At 41.4% G+C, this 20,262-nt stretch overlaps 1 protein-coding gene across 1 annotated transcript in view; it reads left to right on the top strand.

Annotated features, from left to right (window-relative positions):
- Window positions 1–19,354, top strand: part of FAM186A (family with sequence similarity 186 member A) — a 77,984-nt gene extending 58,630 nt beyond the window's left edge. The window contains exons 9-12 of the mRNA XM_065525217.1: window positions 12,626–12,818; window positions 14,886–15,037; window positions 15,960–16,145; window positions 19,327–19,354. Coding sequence (XP_065381289.1) covers window positions 12,626–12,818; window positions 14,886–15,037; window positions 15,960–16,145; window positions 19,327–19,354 — 559 coding nt within the window. The remainder of the gene's footprint in view (window positions 1–12,625; window positions 12,819–14,885; window positions 15,038–15,959; window positions 16,146–19,326) is intronic.
- The last annotated feature ends 908 nt before the right edge of the window (window positions 19,355–20,262 follow it).

The raw sequence follows: 20,262 nt of genomic DNA, 5'->3' as shown, positions 1-20,262 counted from the left end.
TTAAAAAACAGCAAAACCTAGCTTATCTTCACTAATATAGTCTTCCTATCCAAGAATATGGTATCTCTCTCTCTCTTTTTTTTTTTTTTTTTGAGACAGAGTCTCACTCTGTCACCCAGGCCAATTATACATCTTTTTGTTGTTGTTGTTCAGGTTTGTGTGTGTGTGTGTGTGTGTGTGTGTGTGTGTGCATGTGTGACCACATATGCACAAAATTTTGATTTTTGTATGTTTAAATAGATGTATAAAACAGATACAGGGCTGGGCATGGTGGCTCACACCTGTAATCTTACAGCATTTTAGGAGGCTGAGGTGGGCAGATCACCCAAGGTCAGGAGTTCAAGACCAACCTGGCCAACATGGTGAAACCCCGTCTCTAATAAAAATACAACAATTAGCTGGGCATGGTGGCATATGCCTGTAATCCCAGATACGTGGATGGCTGAGGCAGGAGAATTGCTTGAACCCGGGAGGCAGAGGTTGCAGTGAATTGAGATGGCGCCACCACTACACTCCGTTCTGTACGACAGCGCGAGACTCAGTCTCAAAAAAACAAACAAAAAAAAGAGCATCTTAAAGTTTTCATGTAGTTCTTGCATATTCTAAGTGTTTATTTTTGTTATTGTTGCTATTGTAAATGGAGACTCAATTTTGTATGCAGCCATCTTACTGTATTAAAGCATTACAAACATATTTTCATTGTCCTTTCTTTCTTTCTTTCTTTCTTTCTTTCTTTTTCTTTCTTTCTTTCTTTCTTTCTTTCTTTCTTTCTTTCTTTCTTTCTTTCTTCTTTCTTTTTCTTTCTTTTTTTTTTTTTGGCAGGGTCTGGCTTTGTCACCCAGCTGGAGTGCAGTGGTGCAATCTTGGCTCACTGCAACCGCTGCCTGCCAGACTCAAGCAATCCTACCTCAGCCTCCTGAGTAGCTGGGACTATAGGCACACGCCACCACACCTGGCTTTTGTATTTTTTCTTTTTTTTGAGACAAAATCTCGCTCTTGTCCCCCAGGCTGGAGTGCCATGGCACGATATAATACTGTTCAAAGCAATCTACAGATTCAGTGATATTCCTATTAAACTATCAATGTCATTTTTCACTACATAAGAAAAAACTATTCTAAAATTCATATGGAACCAGAAAACAGCCCAAATAGCCAAAGCCATCCTAAGCAAAAACAACAAAGCTGGAGGCATATCACATTATCCAACTTCAAACTATACTATAAGGCTACAGTAACCAAAACAACATTGTACTGGTACAAAAACAGACACATAGACCAATGGAACAGAATAGAGAACCCAGAAATAAAGCCCCATACCCACAACCATCTAATCATGGACAAAGTCAACAAAAATAAGCAATGAGGAAAGGACTCTCTGTCCAATAAATGATGCTGGGACAGCTGGCTGGCCATATGCTGAAGAATGAAATTGCATCCCTACCTTTCACCATATACAAAAATTAACTCAAGATGGATTAAAGATTTAAATGTAAGACCTCAAACTATACAAATCCTAGAAGAAAACCTAGGAAATGCCATTCTGTTTCTTTTTTCTTTTTATTTATTTATTAGAGACAGAGTTTTTGCTCTGTTGCCCAGGTTGGAGTGCAGTGGCATGATCTCACCTCACTGCAACCTCTGCCTCCCGAGTTCAAGCCATTCTCCTGCCTCAGTCTGGCTAACATTTGTTAGCGAGGCTGCAGAGCAAAGGAATGCTTATCCGCTGTTAATGGGAATGTAAATTAGCTCAGCCACTGTGGAAAGTAGTTTGAAGATTTCTTGTTTTTGTGGTGGTGGTGGTGTTTCGTTTTGCTTTTTTTTTTTTTTTTTTTTTTTTTTTTTGAGACGGAGTCTCGCTTTGTCGCCCAGGCTGGAGTCCAGTGGCCGGATCTCAGCTCACTGCAAGCTCCGCCTCCCGGGTTTACGCCATTCTCCTGCCTCAGCCTCCTGAGTAGCTGGGACTACAGGCGCCCACCACCTCGCCCGGCTAGTTTTTTGTATTTTTAGTAGAGACGGGGTTTCACCATATTAGCCAGGATGGTCTCGATCTCCTGACCTCGTGATCCGCCCGTCTCGGCCTCCCAAAGTGCTGGGATTACAGGCTTGAGCCACCGCGCCCGGCTGTTTTGTTTTTTAGACAAAGTTTTGCTCTTGTTGTCCACGCCTGGCTAATTTTTGTATTTTTAGTAGAGACAGAGTTTCACCTTATTTGTCAGGCTGGTCTCGAACTCCTGACCTCAGGTGATCGGCCCGCCTTGGCCTCACACAGTGCTGGGATTACAGGTGTGAACCACCACGCCTGCCCTTGTTTTGTTTTTTGACATGGTCTTACTCTCTCGCCCAGCGCAATGATGGCTCACTGCAGTCTATATCTGCTGGGTTCATGCAGTTTTCCCATATCAGCTTCTGAGTAGCTGGGACTACAGGGCTATGCCATCATGCCTGGCTAATTTTTTAATTTTTAATTTTTTGTAGGGATGGGGTCTTACTATGTTTCCCAGGCTAGTCTTGAACTCCTGGGTTCAAGTTATCCTCCTGCCCCAGGCTCCCAAAATGTTGGGATTATAGGCATGAGACAATATGCCCAGCTGAGATTTCTCAAAGAACTTAAAATAGAACTACCACTTGACCCAGCAATCCCATTTCTGGGTATATATTCAAAGGAAAATAAATTATTTTACCAAAAAGACACATGCACTTGTCTATTCATTGCAGCATTATTCACAAAGACATGGAATCAACCTAGGTACACATCAGTGGTGGACTGGATAAAGAAAATGTGGCATATATACAACATATGGAATACTATGCTGCCATAAACAAGAACAAAATCATATCCTTTGCAGCAAATGGATGCGGTTTGAGGCCATTATCCTAAACAAATTAATAGAAGAACAGAAAACCAAATACCGACATTCTTGCTTATAAATGGGAGCTAAATGTTGGGTGCACAGGCACGTAAAGATGGGAACAACAGACACTGGGGACCACTAGTAGGGGAGAGAGGAATTGGGACAAGGGTTGAAAAACTAGCTATTGGGTACTATGCTCATAACCTGCGTGATGGGATCATTTGTACCCCAAACCTCAGCATCACGCAATATAACCATGTAACAAACCTGCATATGTACCCTTCGAATCTAAAATAAAAGTTGAACTTACTAAAATAAAAAAGAAAAATTGAATTAAACCAAATTCAATGTGATAAAAACAAAAACAAAAAAAAAGATTGGCTGGGTGTGGTAGCTTATCCTGTAATCCCAGCACTTTGGGAGGCCAAGGTGGGTGAATCACTTGAATCTAGGAGTTCGAGACCAGCCTGGCTAACATGGTGAAACCCCATCTCTACAGGGAAAAAAAAAAAAAAAAAAAAGGCCGGGTATGGTGGCTCACACCTGTAATCCCAGCACTTTGGGAGGCCAAGGCAGGCAGATCACAAGGTCAGGAGAACAAGACTATCCTGGCTAATATGGTGAAACCCTGTCTCTACTAAAAATACAAAAAATTAGCTGGGTGTGATGGTAGGCACCTGTAGTCCCAGCTACTCTGGAGGCTGAGGCAGGAGAATGGCTTGAACCCGGGAGGTGGAGGTTGTAGTGAGCCGAGATTATACCACTGCACTCCAGCCTGGGTGATGGAGTGAGACTCCATCTCAAAAAAAAAAAAAAGAGAACACAAAAACCCATGGATTAGCTGGGTTTGCTCTAGTCCCAGCTACTCAGGAGGCTGAGGCATGAGAATTGCTTGAGCCTGGGAAACAGAGGTTGCAATGAGCCAAGATCGCACTACTGCACCACTGCACTCCAGCCTGGGCAACAGAGCGAGACTCTGTCTCAAAACAACAACAACAACAACAACAAACAAACAAAAAAAACCCTGAATGTTCAATTTTGTTAAATAATGTGATTTGAACACTTTATTTTCACATGTATTAAAGAAAATATGGGCTGGGAAGGTGGCTTATGCTTGTAATCATAGCACTTTGGGAAGCTGAGGCGAGAGGACTGCTTGAGGCCAGGAGTTTCAAGACCAGCCTAAGCAACATATGGGGGCCCCGTCTTTTTTCTCCTGAGATAGGGTCTCGCTATGTTGCCCATGCTGGAGTGCAGTGGCATGATCACAGTTCACTGCAGTCTCAGCTTCCCAGGTTTAAGCTATCCTCCCACTTCAACCTCCCCAGTAGCTGGGATGATAGGCACACACCACTACACCTGGCTAATTTTTAAATTTTTTAAGATAGGGTCTCCTGTTGCCCAGGCTGGTCTTGAATTCCTAGGCTCAAATGATTCTGCCACCTTGGCATCCCAAAGTGCTGGGATTACAGTCGTCAGCCACTGTACCCAGCCTGACTCCATCATTAAAAAAAAAAATTATCTAGTCTTGGTGGTGTGCACCTGTAGTCCCAGCTACTTGGGCGACTGAGACAGGAGGGCTGCTTGAGCCCAGGAGTTCAAGGTTGTGGTGAGTTACGATCATGTCGCGCCACTGCACTCCACTCTGGGTGACAGAGCGAGACCTTGTCTCAAAAAAAAAAAAAAAAAAGAAAAGAAAAGAAAAGAAAAAAAAGGCCGGAAGCAGTGGCTCATGCCTGTAATCCCAGTACTTTAGGAGGCTGAGGCAGGCGGATCACGATCTCAGGAGATCGAGACCGTCCTGGCTAACCCATCTCTACTAAAAATACAAAACAAAACAAAACAAAACAAAAAATTAGCCGGATGTGGTATCATGCACCTATAGTAGAGCTGAGGCTGGAGAATTGCTTGAACCCAGGAGGCAGAGGTTGCAATGAGCCGAGATCATGCCACTGCACTCCAGCCTGGACAACACAGCGAGATTCTGTCTCCAAAAAAAAAAAAAAAAAAAAAAAAAGGAGATTTTTTTCCTTAGTTCTATTAATATAATTATATTAAACCATCATTGTATTCCTGATATAAATCCTATTTGTTCTACCTGTAACCTTCTTTGTTTTGTTTTTGTTTTTGTTTTTTTTAAAACAGAGTCTCGCTCTGTTGCCCAAGCTGGAGTGCAGTGGCATGATCTCAGCTTACTGCAACCTCTGTCTCCCAGGTTCAAGCAATTCTTTTGCATCAGCCTGTTTCAGCCTCCAGAGTAGCTGGGATTACAGGCACACCGCCACAATGCCTGGCTATTTTTTTTTTTCCTTCTTTGAATATATTGTAGAATCAATATATTTTATTAAGGATTTTTCTCATTCGTATTCATTAGTTAAGTTTGGCAGGCAGTTTACTTCTTATGGTATTATCTTTGTCAAGTTTTGGTATAATTTTAAGCTTGCATCATTAAAAAATGTGGAAGTTTATCTTTTGTGCTCTGAAACAATTTAATAGTAAAATTAGCTGTTCTTAATAAGGTTTGGCAGGTTTCCCCTATGATATTATACTGGCTTAGTACTTTTTGAAGGGAATTTTTTGACAGCTTTCTCTCAATTTTTTTTTTTCTTTTTCAAGACGAAGTCTTGCTCTGTCGCCCAGGTTAGAGTGCAGTGGCACAATCTCAGCTCACTGCAACCTCCACCTCCTGGGTTCAGGGAATTCTTCTGCATCAGCCTCCTGAGTAGCTGGGATTATAGATGCACATCACTATGCCCGGCTAATTTTTGTATTTTTAGTGGAGACAGGATTTCACCATGTTGGCCAGCCTGGTCTCGAACTCCTGACCTCATGATCTGCCCACCTCGGCCTCCCAAAGTGCTGGGATTATAGGTGTGAGCCACTGTGCCACGTCGCTTTCTCAATTTTTATGATTCGTTTAGATTTATTGAAGACTTTGAGAACCTAAGTGGCATAATCTGACCTGTCTCAGTAAAATCATTTAAAAATATGACTTTATACAATCATAACCTTAATCCCATTGAGGATTAATTCATTTTTTCAGAAACCTTTCTCTAATATTTAATGTTATAATAAAAAAATCACAGACAGATGCAACAACAAATACAATACTGACAGATTAAAAATTTTATGACAAGGATGGCTACGTCAAGAAGATTCTAATATTACATGTGAGAGAAAAATACTACAGTAATATAAACTGTTTTTGAATAAAGATTTCTGTAGAACCTCTGTAAGTGAAGAATTCTACAGTTAAGTGCTAAAATATGGTTTTAGAATTGTATTCCCACATGATCAGTGAAATATATCTAAGAAGAGATGACAGGGAAGATGTAAAATTAGAAAAGATGAGCTGGGCGCAGTGGCTCACGCCTGTAATCCCAGCATTTTGGGAGGCCAAGACAGGCGGATCACCTGAGGTAATCCATTTGAGACCAGCCTGGCCAACATGGTGAAACTCTGTCTCTACTAAAAATAAAAAAATTAGCCAGGCATGGTGGCGGGTGCCTGTAACCCTAGCTACTTGGGAGGCTGAGGCAGGAGACTTGAACCCAGGAGGCGGTGGTTGCAGTGAACTGAGATCGCGCCACTGCACTCCAGCCTGGTGACAGAGTAAGACTCTGTCTCAAAAAAAGAAACAGTCAGTAAAACAGAAAAGTCAGAGAGTGTAGCAGAGTAAAGAAAGGCAGCAGGAAGAAGCTCTGTGTGTGTGTGTGTGTGTGTGTGTGTGTGTGTGTGTGTGTGTAAAGTACTTTGTTACTGGTACTTGGAACACAAAGAATAAGCAAGATGTAATAAGAGATGAGACTGGAAAGATAAAAGAGAGGCAAGATAAAAAAGAATCCTAAATCACATGCTAAGGAACTTGTATTTCATTCTGTACTTAATAGAGGATAACTAAAGAATTATTAGCAAGGGAAGTAAAACACCAGTAATGTGGAAGACAGATTTAAGAAGAGGAAAGCTCATACAGAGGCATAAATTAGGACTAGTTGGCATCCACCTAAACGTTTTGAAAGAATATAAGGGTGAGAGTAGAATTACTAGGAAAATATTCACAGTTGTTTTAAAAGGATTCTATGCTAAGGTGATATATCAACAGTGTAACTCCTACTAAACAAAGGCATCCATGCCAGGCAAGCTGGTGGAGTCTAAATAAAAAGTAAAATCAGCCCAGTCTGGTGGCGTACGCCTGTAATCCCAGCACTTTGGGAGGCCAAGGTGGAGGAACTGCTTGAGCCTTGGAGTTTGAGGCTAGCCTGGGCAACATAGTGAGACGTTGTCTCTACAAAAATTATAAACATTAGCCAGGCGTGGTGGTATGTATGCCTGTGGTCCCAGCTACTTGGTAGGCTGAAGTGGGAGGATCACATGAGCCTGAGAGGTTGAGGTTGCAGTGAGCCATGGATGCACCACTACACTCCAGCCTGGGCAACACAGTGAGACCCTGTCTCAAAAAAAAAAAAATTACTACAGTCTTGAAACAGTAAAAACAGATAGACTAAAGGAAACATACATTTTGTAGGAGAATCATGCTAATCTAATCTGGAATTGTTTGAGGAAACATTATATGGACAAGGAGAAACTAAATGAAAATAAATTATGTAAATTTAGTTATGTGCATACAGGGGCTTATAATGCATCTACAACAAACAGGAACTTCAGATATATTATTGCATTTAACTGGAAGAATGGGAATCAGGTTCAGAAAGTTCATCCTATTTGCCCAAATCACACAGCTAGTAAGTGGTAGAAGTGAATTTTTAAAAATCTATTTTCAAAGTCGATAGTATACTGTACTACCTATTGTACTACATTGTCTTAAAGTAATAACTGTCATGGTTTTCATATTCAAATCCTAATCATGCTTTCTCTTAAACATAGGCTTTGAAGTCAGACAGATCTTAGTTCAAATTTCCAGAACTTCTCTGAGACTTAAATGTGCTGCATGTAAAATGGATATAATAATATTTACTTCAAATAATGGTTGAGGCCAGGCATGGTAGCTCACACCTGTAATCTAAGCACTTTGGGAGGCTGAGGTGGGTGGATCACCTGAGGTCAGGAGTTCAAGACCAGCCTAGCCAACATGGTGAAACCCCGTCTCTGCTAAAAATACAAAAATTAGCTGGGCGTGGTGGTGCAGCCTGTAATGTCAGCTACTCAAGAGGCTGAGGCAGGAGAATTGCTTGAAGCTGGGAGGCAGAGGTTACAGTGAGTTGGGATTGCACCATTGTACTCCAGCCTGGGCAACAAGAGAGAAACTCTGTCTCAAAATAAAATAAAATAAATTAAAACAAATAAAAGGTTGAAAGGGTTAAATAAAATAACATACGTAGTACAGTTGTAGTATTACCATAGTAGATGCTCAGTAAATGTAAAGAATCTCCATCTAAAAATCAGTGTTCCTTAGGACAGGGCAATGTTTTATCAACATAAGTGGGATGGGCTAAGAGAGTGGAAACAAAATGTAAGGAGGATGAATAGCCATGATTCTAGACATAGGCTTTTAAATAGTAAGATACCCCCATGGTTACTACTGGATTGAATATTCAGATTTTTTTTTTTTTTTTTAAGACGGAGTTTTGCTCTGTTGCCAGGCTGGAGTGCAGTGGCACCATCTCGGCTCACTGCAACCTCCGCCTCCCAAGGTCAAGGAATTCTCCTGCCTCAGCCTCCCGAGTAGCTGGGACTACAGGCACTCGCCACCATGCCCAGCTAAATTTTGTATTTTTAGTAGAAACGGGGTTTCATCATGTTGGCCAGGATGGTCTTGATCTCTTGACCTTGTTATCCACCCGCCTCAGCCTCCCAAAGTGCTAGGATGACAGGCGTGAGCTACCGCGCCCAGTCTTCAGATTATTAAAAAAGAATTATCTCACCAGGCTCATGCCTATGATCCCAGAACTTTGGGAACCAAGGTGGGCGGATCACTTGGTCCCAGGAGTTAAAGACCAGCCTGGGCAACATGGTGAAACTCCATCTCTATCAAAAAAAAAAAAAAAAAAAAAAAAAAATTGGCAGGCCTGATGATGTGCCTCTAGTCCCAGCTACTTAGGGGGCTGAGGCAGGAGGATGACTTGAGCTCACGAAGTCAAGGCTGCAGTGAGCCAAGATCGTGCCACTGCAACCTGGGTGACAAAGAGAGACCCTGTTGGAAAAAAAAATAATAATAATAATTATCTCTAAAACTACATCCAACAATAAAGTCCCTAAGTTTGAAGTTAAACTAAACTTTTCCAAGCAGTGAAATATGATTTCAGTAAGAAAAAATGATAAGGAAATCTCAAAAGCCTGTGTAATTAGACAGAAAAATGTCAGGAAATATTTGGTGTGAAGAGGCTTATTGGAAAATTAAAAAATCTAATACATTTAAATATTAAATGCAAAGATAATAATTTAAGTATTAAATGATCCATATATAGTAGGTTCTAAAGCATTCATTATAACCCATAAAAGAAATCTAAGAGCTAAGAATTATTCTTTCTCTCTTCTCTCTCAATATAGAGAGAGATGGATGGATAAATAAAATCTCAGGTAAATCTTACTGATTCACCCGAGGCTATATATATATATATATATATATATATATATATATATATATATGCATATATATAAAATACATATATTCAGAAAAATATCTTTGATGAGTCCCCATCATCTACCAAAAAAAAAAAAAAAAAAGAGAAGATCCAAACTCCTTAACATACCTTTTAAAACCATTCATAATCCAACCATTCCAGTCTCATCCCCTACTATATCCTTTCACATATCTGTGGTCAAAAACCCCAGACTACTCATCACTCTCAAAATATAACTTTGGTTTTCTTACCTTTATTTATGGGATTTCTCCACTTGGACTTCCTCATCCCCTTCTTCTCTGTTCTGTTCGTAAGCACAATGGTTTTCAAACTTTAGTAAAGTAAGAGTTACCTGAGATTTTAAAATGCAGATTCCTGAAGCCTACCACTAAGATTTTGATTCAAAAGGTATGGAGAAGTACCTTGGAACCTGCATTTTCAACAAGCCCCCCACCCGTCTCCCCCTTATGATTCAGTCTAGGTGATCAGAGTCCGCACCTTGAGAAATATTGGCATTATGGAAGAAAGAAGATCTGGGCTTGCTTCCCAAATCTACCGTTTATCATTTATGGGACATTAGAAAAAATATTTAACTTTGCTGAGATTTCTTTGCCTCTCCTGTAGAATGAGGATGGCCAAACTCTGTTTAGGACCACCAAAATGTGGTGGAATACATTATAGGAGGGCAGTGGGGAGAGAGAGAGAAAGGGAGAATCTTTTTATGACTGTCCCTCAAAATTCTGCTTGACATCTTCCTATAAAGCTTTCTTTATTACTCTTTTTTTTTTTTAGTCTCACTCTGTCACCCAGGTTGGAGTGCAATGATGCAATCTCTGTTCACTGCAACCTCCATCTCCCAGGTTCAAGTGATTCTCCTGACTCAGCCTCCCGAGTAGCTGGGACTATAGATGCCCGCCATCACACCCGGCTAATTTTTGTATGTTTTAGTAGAGACAGGGTTTCACCATGTTGGCCAGGCTGGTCTCGAGCCCCTGACCTTGTGATCTGCCCACCTCGGCCTCCCAACGTGCTGGGATTACAGGCGTGAGCCACTGCGCCTGGCCTTATTACTCTTACTAGAATTAATGATGCTTTCCTTTTTGCTCCTGCAGCCTGATTATATTTCTATTTAGCATTTATTCTATTTCTTTTCTTTACAAGTAACTTAGTCTCCTATTCTGGATTATAAGTGCTTTTGAAGGCAAGGACACTGTCTTTTCCCTAATTGTATTAAGTACTTTCTATTGTCATTTTTTTTTTTTTTTGAGACGGGATCTCACTCTGTTGCTCAGGCTGGAGTGCAATGGCACGATCTCCGCTCACTGCAACCTCTGTTGCCCGGGTTCAAGCGATTCTCCTGCCTCAGCCTCCCGAGTAGCTGGGATTACAGTCGCCTGCCACTGCGCCTGGCTAATTTTTGTGTTTTTAGTAGAGACGGGATTTCACCATGTTGGCCAGGCTGGTCGTGAACTCCTGACCTTGTGATCCACCCGCCTTGGCCTCCCAAACTGCTGGGATTACAGGCGTGAGACACCTCGCCTGGCCTTACTTTCTATGTGTCTTACACATATCTGGACATATGAAAAAATGATCTATCTTATTCCTTAAGGTAATTTTTTTTTTTTTTTTTTTTTTTTTTTTTTTTTTTGAGACGGAGTCTCGCTCTGCCGCCCAGGCTGGAGTGCAGTGGCCGGATCTCAGCTCACTGCAAGCTCCGCCTCCCGGGTTCACGCCATTCTCCTGCCTCAGCCTCCCGAGTAGCTGGGACTACAGGCGCCCGCCACCGCGCCCAGCTAATTTTTTGTGTTTTTTTAGTAGAGACGGGGAGTTTTTTGTATTTTTTAGTAGAGACGGGGTTTCACCGTGTTAGCTAGGATGGTCTCGATCTCCTGACCTCGTGATCCGCCCGTCTCGGCCTCCCAAAGTGCTGGGATTACAGGCTTGAGCCACCGCGCCCGGCTCCCTAAGGTAATTTTTATTACAAATAGCCACATTTAACTATTTTTTTTTAAGAGCTGGAGTCTTGCCCTTAACAAAAAGGCAAATGTAGTGGCGTGATCATAACTCACTGCAGGCTCGAACTCCCTAGGTTCAAGCAAGCCTCTCGCCTCAGCCTCCTGAGTGGCTGTGTCTACAGGTATGTGCCACCATGCCCAGCTATTTTTGTTTTGTAGAGATGGAGTCTTACTATATTGTCCAGGCTGGTTGCAGACTCCTGGCCTCAAGCGATCCTCTCACCTAAGCCTCCCAAAGTGCTGGGATTACAGGCATGAGCTACTTCACCTGGCATAACTTTTAAAATATATTAAAATAATTGTAAGCAACACTATTTTAACACTGGAAACTTGGTAAAGACTTAATGAAAATTTTGATATCATATAGATTTTTGAAGGTTCGTTCATAGGAACTGGATTAAAGTCTTATTAAGCAAGCTTCCCATCCTTCTCTGCTTACTGGGGATGATGAGAGAATTGAAAGAAACTGAGGACAGGTCGGGCATAGTGGCTCACTCCTGTAATCTCAACATTTTGGGAGGCTGTGGCAGGAGGATCGCTTGAGGTCAGGAGTTCAAGACCAGCCTGGACAACATGGCAAAACCCCATCTCTACTAAAAATACAAAAATTAGCTGGGCGTGGTGGTGCACACCTGTATTCCCAGCTACTTGGGAGGCTGAGGCATGAGAATCACTTGAACCCGTAAGGCAGAGGTTGCAGTGAGTCAAGATCATGCCGCTGCACTCCAGCCTGGGCAACAGAGTTAGACTCTGTATCAGAAAAATAAAATAAAATAAAAAAGACAAGATAAGATAAAATAAAATAAAATAAAATAGACCGTGCTCAGCGGCTCACGACTGCAATCCCAGCACTTTAGGAGGCCAAGGCAGGTGGATCATGAGGTCAGGAGTTTGAGACCAGCCTGACCAACATGGAGAAACCCCATCTCTACTAAAAATACAAAAATTAGCCGGGCGCGGTGGTGCATGCCTGTAGTCCCAGCTACTTGGGAGGCTGAGGCAGGATAATTTCTTGAATCCGGGAGGCGAAGGTTGCAGTGAGCCAAGATCGCGCCATGGTACCTCCAGCCTGGGCAACAAGATCGAAACTCCATTTCAAAAAAAAGAAACTGAGGACAAGTTTGCTGAAGTAGGGTCTGAAACTATTATCATTCTAATTCTTATTAATCTTTTCAAGGAACAACATAATGAAACGACTAAAAGCCATCCAAAATACTGGGAAAGGCTATGAGGCCAGGAACCTCCACGTGATGCTGAGCAGACTTGATGACTACAGGAAAAAGGTGATGCAGGTCTGGACTGAGAAGCAGAAGTCTCTAGGGAAGAAACGGAATCAGTGCCTGAAGAAAATGATACATGTATTCAACCAGGTAACTTGCTTTCCACTCCCTCTCTCCAGCATGTTGTAAAAACGTGAAAGTGGTAAGCTCTGTAAATGACATTTACTTGGAGACACTATGTTATATTACTTTCCTGGGCTGCTGTAACAAATCACCACAAACTTCACAGCTTAAAACAACAGAAATTTACTCTCTCACAGTTCTAGAGGCCAGAAGTTAGTGAAATCAGGGTGTCTGCCGGGTTGGTTCCTTCTAGAAGCTCTGAGAGGGCATTCTGTTGCATGCTTCTCTCCTAGATTGTGGTGGCTATGGGCAATCCTTAGCATTCCTCAGTTTGTAGCCACATAATTCCAATCTCTGCCTCCATCTTTCAAATGGCATTTTTTTTTTTTTTTTTTTGAGACAGTCTTGCTCTGTCTCCCAGGGAGTGCAGTGGCACTATTTTGACTTGCTGCAACCTCCACCTCCTGGGTTCAAGCGATTCTCCTGATTCAGCCTCCTGAATAGATGGGATTACAGGTGCCCACCACCACACCCAGCTACATTTTATATTTTTAGTAGAGATGGTGTTTCACCATGATGGCCAGGCTGGTTTTGAATTCCTGACCTCAGGTGATCCACCCGCCTCAACCTCCCAAAGTGTTGGGATTATAGGTGTAAGCCACCATGCCTGGCCTGAATTCTAATAATAAATATTACAAGCTGTGGTTCTAGAAACATTTTATATCTGTATATCCTTCTCTCTCAGCGTCGATTAGTTTATAAGATTAGTTTACTTGCTACTTTGGAAGGTACAGAGAGGCTTCTCATCAGATTCTAATCCAAATTATCATCCAAGTCAAACATATAAATTTTCCAGAACTGTTTTATTTTATTTTATTATTTAGTTACTTATTTTTGAGACAAGTTCTCACTGTGTCACCCAGGCTGGAGTGCAGTGGTGTGATCTGCAACCTCCGCCTCCTGGGTTCAAGTGATTCTCCTGCCTCACCCTCCTGAGTGGTTGGGATTACAGGTGCCCGCCAACATGCCTGGTTAATTTTTGTATTTTTAGTAGTGACGGGGTTTCACCATGTTGGCCAGGCTGGTCTTGGACTCCTGACCTCAAGTGATCCGCCCACGGCAGCCTCCCAAAGTGCTGGGATTACAGGCGTGAGCCACTGCGCCCGGCCCAGAACAGTTATATTTTAAATATTACAGCTCTTTGTAAAAAAAAAAATGAATATGCTCCTTTCTTTGATTTGGCAAATATGGCCAATGTACGTAGAGTAAAGCAAGATGGGTTGGCAGCAATATGCGTTGTCTAACAGGAATCACAATGCCTAGGGCATTTCAGAGGAGGAATAAGGGTCTGGGGCCAGGGAAGCAAGAATCCAGAGGATGAGGTATGGGTATCAAGGCTTGGAGAAAGGAGACAAAAAAAGCAAAAGGGATAAGAGGTTAAATATAAATGAATACTTTGCACTGAATCAGCGTGGTGCTCAAGATGGCTAGCTCCGCTACCAGATTGTCTGGGTTCAAATCAGCCTAGCTACATACTAGCTAAGTGACTTTATGCAAGCTGCTTACATTTTCTGAGCCTCAGATTCTCCTGCTGTAAGACAAGGGTAATAATAACACATACCGCATAAGGTTATTACAAATACCAAATCAGCTAATATATGGAGATGGCTTAGTTCAGTGTCTGACATTCAGTAAGTATTTAGTAAATGATGGCTATCATTACAGTTGCATACTGCTTCACAATTTATAAAGTGCTTCCATATACACTGTGTTTTACAATTCTCACAACAACTCTGTGTTATTATCCCTGTTTTAGAAATGAGGAGAAAGAAGTGTAGATAAGCAACTATCCCAAAGTCTCACAGCAAGAAAATGAGAGGACCAGGATTTGAGCTTACGTAGGACCAAGGTTTTTATGTAGCAGAGCTGCCACCTCTTGAAATGATGCATGTTGGAGGTGGGTGGAGTAGGGAAAGGATTTGCAAATCCATGGAAAAGGAGGAGTCACAGTTTAGTGTAGGGCCAGCTCTGAAGACTCTTCTAAAGATTCTGTCTCTTTTCATGGTTTCCTTTTTCTGATCTATTTTTTTATAGCTCAAAAAGATATATGAATTGAATCTTAGTCAACCTATCCCCTTAATCGTCAAAGAAAAGCAGATACCTGCCGCTACCACATTTGTTCAAAAGCCATTCTTAAAATTACTAGTGGAAGAAGACAGAACCTCTGACATATTCAAGAAATTTAGGTATGTGCTAGAGAGACTGATATTAAACTTTGTTTGGACGATATGTGGGACCTAATTTTTTTTCCCTGCCCAAGAACTTCCCTTTCTTCACAATTATCAAATGGTGCAATGGAGAGTCTAAAGGAGTATTAGGCTGGGCACGGTGGCTCATGCCTGTAATCCCAGCACTTTGGGAGGCCGAGGCAGGTGGATCATCTGAGGTTGGGAGTTCAAGACCAGCCTGACTAACATGGAGAAACCCCAGCTCTACTAAAAAAAGTACAAAATTAGCCTGGCGTGGTGGCGCATGCCTGTAATCCCAGCTAGTTGGGAGGCTGAGGCAGGAGAATCACTTGAACCTGGGTGGCCGAGGTTGCGGTGAGCCGAGATTGTGCCATTGCACTCCAGCCTGGGCAACAAGAGTGAAACTGTCTCAAAAAAAAAAAAAAAAAAAAAAAAGGAGTATTAATTCCCTTAGCTAAGTTGGCATATATTTCTACTTAAATATTTAACATTGGATTTTGAGTTCCTCTAAAAATAAAGTAGAGTCTTTCTTACTAAAAAACTCATTCTTTTAAGAATAGTTAATAAAGAAACTTAGAAGCATTATCTTCTTTTTTTCTTCTATTTTTTTTTTTAAGGAGGCAGGAGCTTTGGGAAGGAAGGGGGAAAGTTATGTGGTCTCTCTACACCATGAAGCTAAAATGGTAGTTGTAAAATGGATTACTAGGTGAAGTCATGAAAATGCAGCTTTGGTAACTCAGCAAATTCTGCTTTTTCATCCATCTCTCTGTCAGAGTGGGCATAGCTAATGCTGGTCAGTGCAAGGGGAGGGCATTACGGGATGAGGTGGTAGTGAAGAAGGGAGAATAAGATATATTTTGATGGGCTATGGAGCTCAGGAGAATTTGGCATTCCCAACTTATGCTCTCTGATTCTGTAGACAACAAGAGGACCAGACACAGCCCATCTGGAATGTTGATCTGTCCACTTCAAGCTACCCAATAGCAGAGAAGACATCTATGCATTCACTCTGGGCCCAGCTGGGTGGGTACCCAGATATTCCCAGGCTGCTTCAGTTAGAGGTGCAGTCTACCTTCCGAAAATCTCTTGCATCCCTCCAGTCACAGTAAGTTATGGACTGGAAGCACTCTGGTAGTTGGGCCTTTGATCATATACCTTTTGGTTCCCTAACTTGACTTTCTCCTGTAGCACCACGTACAGGAGAAATTGGTACTACATCAACCAAAAGTAATGTTTGGTATGAGGTTAGACTGACACCAGTCATAAAATAGTACAGGTAAATTCAGCATTAGTGTGTTAGTGTTTCTCATCATAGGCCTGTAGATGTCATCACTGAGTAATATAAAACAAACAAAAAACCAATTATAATACCATGAACCTAATCTAACACTAGATAGGTCCATTTTTAATTCTATCCTTAGGGATTTGCTAATAGAAGTACCAGAAAGACCACTGTAGAATGCTTTTCTCCATATTATGATTCAGTGACATGACCTTAAGTGCAATTATCATATCTAGACCCAAATTGAGTAAATTAGGTGTTTATTTCCTAGGATATACTGAAGAGATGACTCCGCATTTCCAAAATCTGTTGAACCAGATTCTCACTTACACCACTGGAAATTATTCCAGAGGAAATAAGGGCTTTGGAGTCTGCGTTAACTCTTTCAGGACAGATAATTATTTAATATTCAAAATCAGGAATTTAGAAAATTGAACTTTTGTTAATCTTAAAGACTTCACAGAAGCAGTCTGATTTATTTTGGTGAAATCTAAGTCCTGAAGTAAGAAGTAGTGTTAGGCTAGGTGCGGTGGCTCATGCCTGTAAATCCAGCACTTTGGGAGGCCAAGGCGGGTGGATCATCTGAGGTCGGGAGTTTCAGACCAGCCTGGCCAACATGGTGAAACCCTGTCTCTACTAAAATACAAGATTAGCTGGGCATGGTGGTATACGTCTGTAATCCCAGCTACTCAGAGGCTGAGACAGGATAATTGCTGGAACCCAAGAGGTGGAGGTTGCAGTGAGCCCAGATTGTGCCACTGCACTCCAGCCTGGGCAATAAAGTGAGACTCTGTCTCAAAAAAAATAAGTAGTATTAATTCACAAATTTGTCCAGGTGGCAGACACCATAAAATAAGACATTTAAAATTCTATAATACAGCAAAACATTAGGAAAAATATTACTATTTGATGTATACAGTATAAAGTCATATATCATGAGCATAAGTTTATGGAAAAAAAATTATTAAACCAAATGTAACAATTAAGTTGAATAAGCATGACTCATAGGTTATAATCAGAAAGCAACATTTTTTCTGGTCTCCCGTTTTCCCTTTTATAGTGATTAAACTAATTAATTTAGGTTATTTTGAGGGATAATATTGCTAATTTAATGATTATAGGGCCTTGGGATGAAATACATAAATTTTTAAGTTTCACTTTCCTTACATTCCATTACTAGCTTCAAGTGTCAGATATCCTTCTGACCTAACCACTTCTTACTCATGCTAAATCTCTGCAGACTCTTATTTCCAGTTTACTATTTTATTTTTATTTATTTATTTTCAAGACAGAGTCTCCCTCTGTCATCCATGCTAGAGTGCAGTGGTGCAATCTCAGCTCACTGAAATCTCTGCCTCCTGGGTTCAAGCGATTCTCCTCAGCCTCCCCAGGTAGCTGGGACTACAGGTGCATGCCACCACGCCCAGCTAATTTTGTTTGTATTTTTAGTAGAGACAAGGTTTCACCATGTTGGCCAGGCTGGTCTTGAACTCTTGACCTCAGGTGATCCACCTGCCTTGGCCTCCCAAAGGGCTGGGATTACAGGCATGAGCCACCGTGCCCGGCCTGGATATGTTTTAAAACCTACTTTGAGGCCAGGAGTGGTGGCTCATGCCTATAATCCTGAACTTTGAGAGACTGAGGCAGGTGGATCACTTGAAGCCAGGAGTTCGAGACCAGCCTGGCCAACTTGGTGAAACCCTGTATCTACTAAAAATATAAAAAATTAGCTGGGCATGGTAGCACACACTTGTAGTCCCAGCTACTCAGGAGGCTGAGGCATGAGAATGGCTTGAGTCTGGGAGGCAGAGGTTTCAGTGAGCCGAGATCACGCCACTGCACTCCAGCCTGGGCAACAAAGACTGTGTCTCAAAATAAAAAATAAAATAAAATTAAAAAAACCTACTATATGTTTCATTAAACAGTACATCTTTGAAATTTTTCTATGCTAATAAATATAGAGCTACATCATCATTTTGTTGGTTGCATGATATTCATTGTATATCTGTAGTTTTTGTTTGTTTTTAAAGATGTGGTCTTGCTCTGTCACTCAGGCTACAGTGCAGTGGCACAATCATAGCTCAGTGTAACCTCGAACTTCTGGGGTCAAGTGATCCTCCTGCTTTAGTCTCCCAAGTAGCTGGGATTACAGGCACACCTGGCCCATTGTATAGATATATCGTAATTTATTGAATTGTTCTCCTACTGATAGAAATTTGGATATTTTCCTACATTGCAAACAATGCTACACCAAATATCTTTGCAGTACTTTGTATATTTATATAATTATTTTCCTATGAAAATTCCATTAAAATAATATTCAGTTTTTTCCAATTACATAAGTAATGCATGTTCACCGAAAATTTAAAAAATACAGACGGGTCTATCCTTGGAAATAACCATCATTAATTATCAATATTTAAGCCATGTTCTAACTTTAGGTATAAGAATACTGTCTAATAAGTAATAAGGTATTGCCAAGTCCTTTTCTTCCTGATTTTGGGTCTTCGAGGCATTCTGTCACCTTTATGGTAACTTTATGTATATGGATTACAGGCCAGTCACAGTGGCTCACACCTGTAATCCCAGCACTTTGGGAGGCCAAGGAACTCCTGAACTTAGATGCTTGAGTTCAGGAGTTCAAGACCAGCCTGGGCAACATGGCAAGACCCCAGTCTGTACCAAAAGTACAAAAAAACAGCCAGGTGCGGTGGTGTGCACCTGTGGTCTTAGCTACTTGGGAGGCTGAGGTGGGAGGATTGCTTGAGCCTGGGGAGCAGAGGTTGCAGTGAGCTGAGATGGCACCACTGTACTACAGCCTGTGTGACAGTAGGAGACCCTGTCTCAAAAACAAACAAACAAACAAAAGGATTACATACAGATTTTACTAGTTTAACTTTGTGAGTTCTGGAGGCACTTTTATTTTCCCTATGACTCACCTATATTCCCACAAATGTGTTTAAAGCAATTTATAATGAGGTTAATTTTCTTGTTTCATTTCCAGGGTTAAGAAGATTCCCAAAGGACTGTAAAATTAAATACAAGCATATTGAAAGTACATTTCAATATCTTTCAGTAAAATGTCTATTTTGTTCTCTTTTGTGTGTATATATTGCTTTGTGTTTCCTTTGCTTTTATATTCTGCCTGTAGTTCTTCAGGTTGAACATCTTCATTTCTGGACTACTACTATGAAGAAAGAGTATCTTCTGCTCTAGACAACTGGAAACACAAAGCTTCAACAACCCTGAGGTAGGCTGAGTCGTGAAAGGGACATAATTATGGTCCCCTAACATGATGGCAAAGTGGCACAGTCTGCCTCCCCCGGTGTAAACCGGAAGACACCTCAGAAGGAAGAAATAAATGAGTGTAATGAAGGAAACTAAAAACCAGCAAAAACCCCAGAAGAATTAGAAGGTGGTTATGATTGGTAATGAAGGGAAATCATGTTACCACCAGAGGGTTGTGACTACAAGTTGTCCAGGTTTTTGGCGTTTTGAACAAAGAATTGGGCAAAACGCCTAGCAAATCAGAGAAAGAATGAAGCAACAGAAGAAGTACACTCCACAGCGCAGGAGTGGCCCAAGCAGCTGCTCAAGGGCCCCGATACAGAATCTTCTTGGGTCCAAATACCCTCTAGAAGTTTCCTATTGATCACTTCATGCTCATCTCATGTAAATAAAGGGGCAGCTTGCAATCAGTCTGATTGGTTGCAGCAAAAAGCACCCAATCAGAGGCTAGGGTAAAGTTACAAACTTATACTTCTTCTCCTTTTTTTATTTTATTTTATTTTATTTTTTTATTTGAGATGGAGTTTCGCTCTTCTTGCCCAGGCTGGAGTGCAATGGAGCAATCTTGGTTCTTGAACCTCCACCTCCTGGTTTCAAGCGATTCTCCTGCCTCAGCCTCCCGAGTAGCTGGGTTTACAGGTATGCATCACCA

The sequence above is a fragment of the Macaca fascicularis genome, chromosome 11 (assembly GCF_037993035.2).
Source record: "Macaca fascicularis isolate 582-1 chromosome 11, T2T-MFA8v1.1".
Classification (NCBI taxonomy): domain Eukaryota; kingdom Metazoa; phylum Chordata; class Mammalia; order Primates; family Cercopithecidae; genus Macaca; species Macaca fascicularis.
The sequence above is the reverse complement of the archived record's forward strand: the minus strand, read 5'-3'. Positions and strand labels throughout refer to the sequence as shown.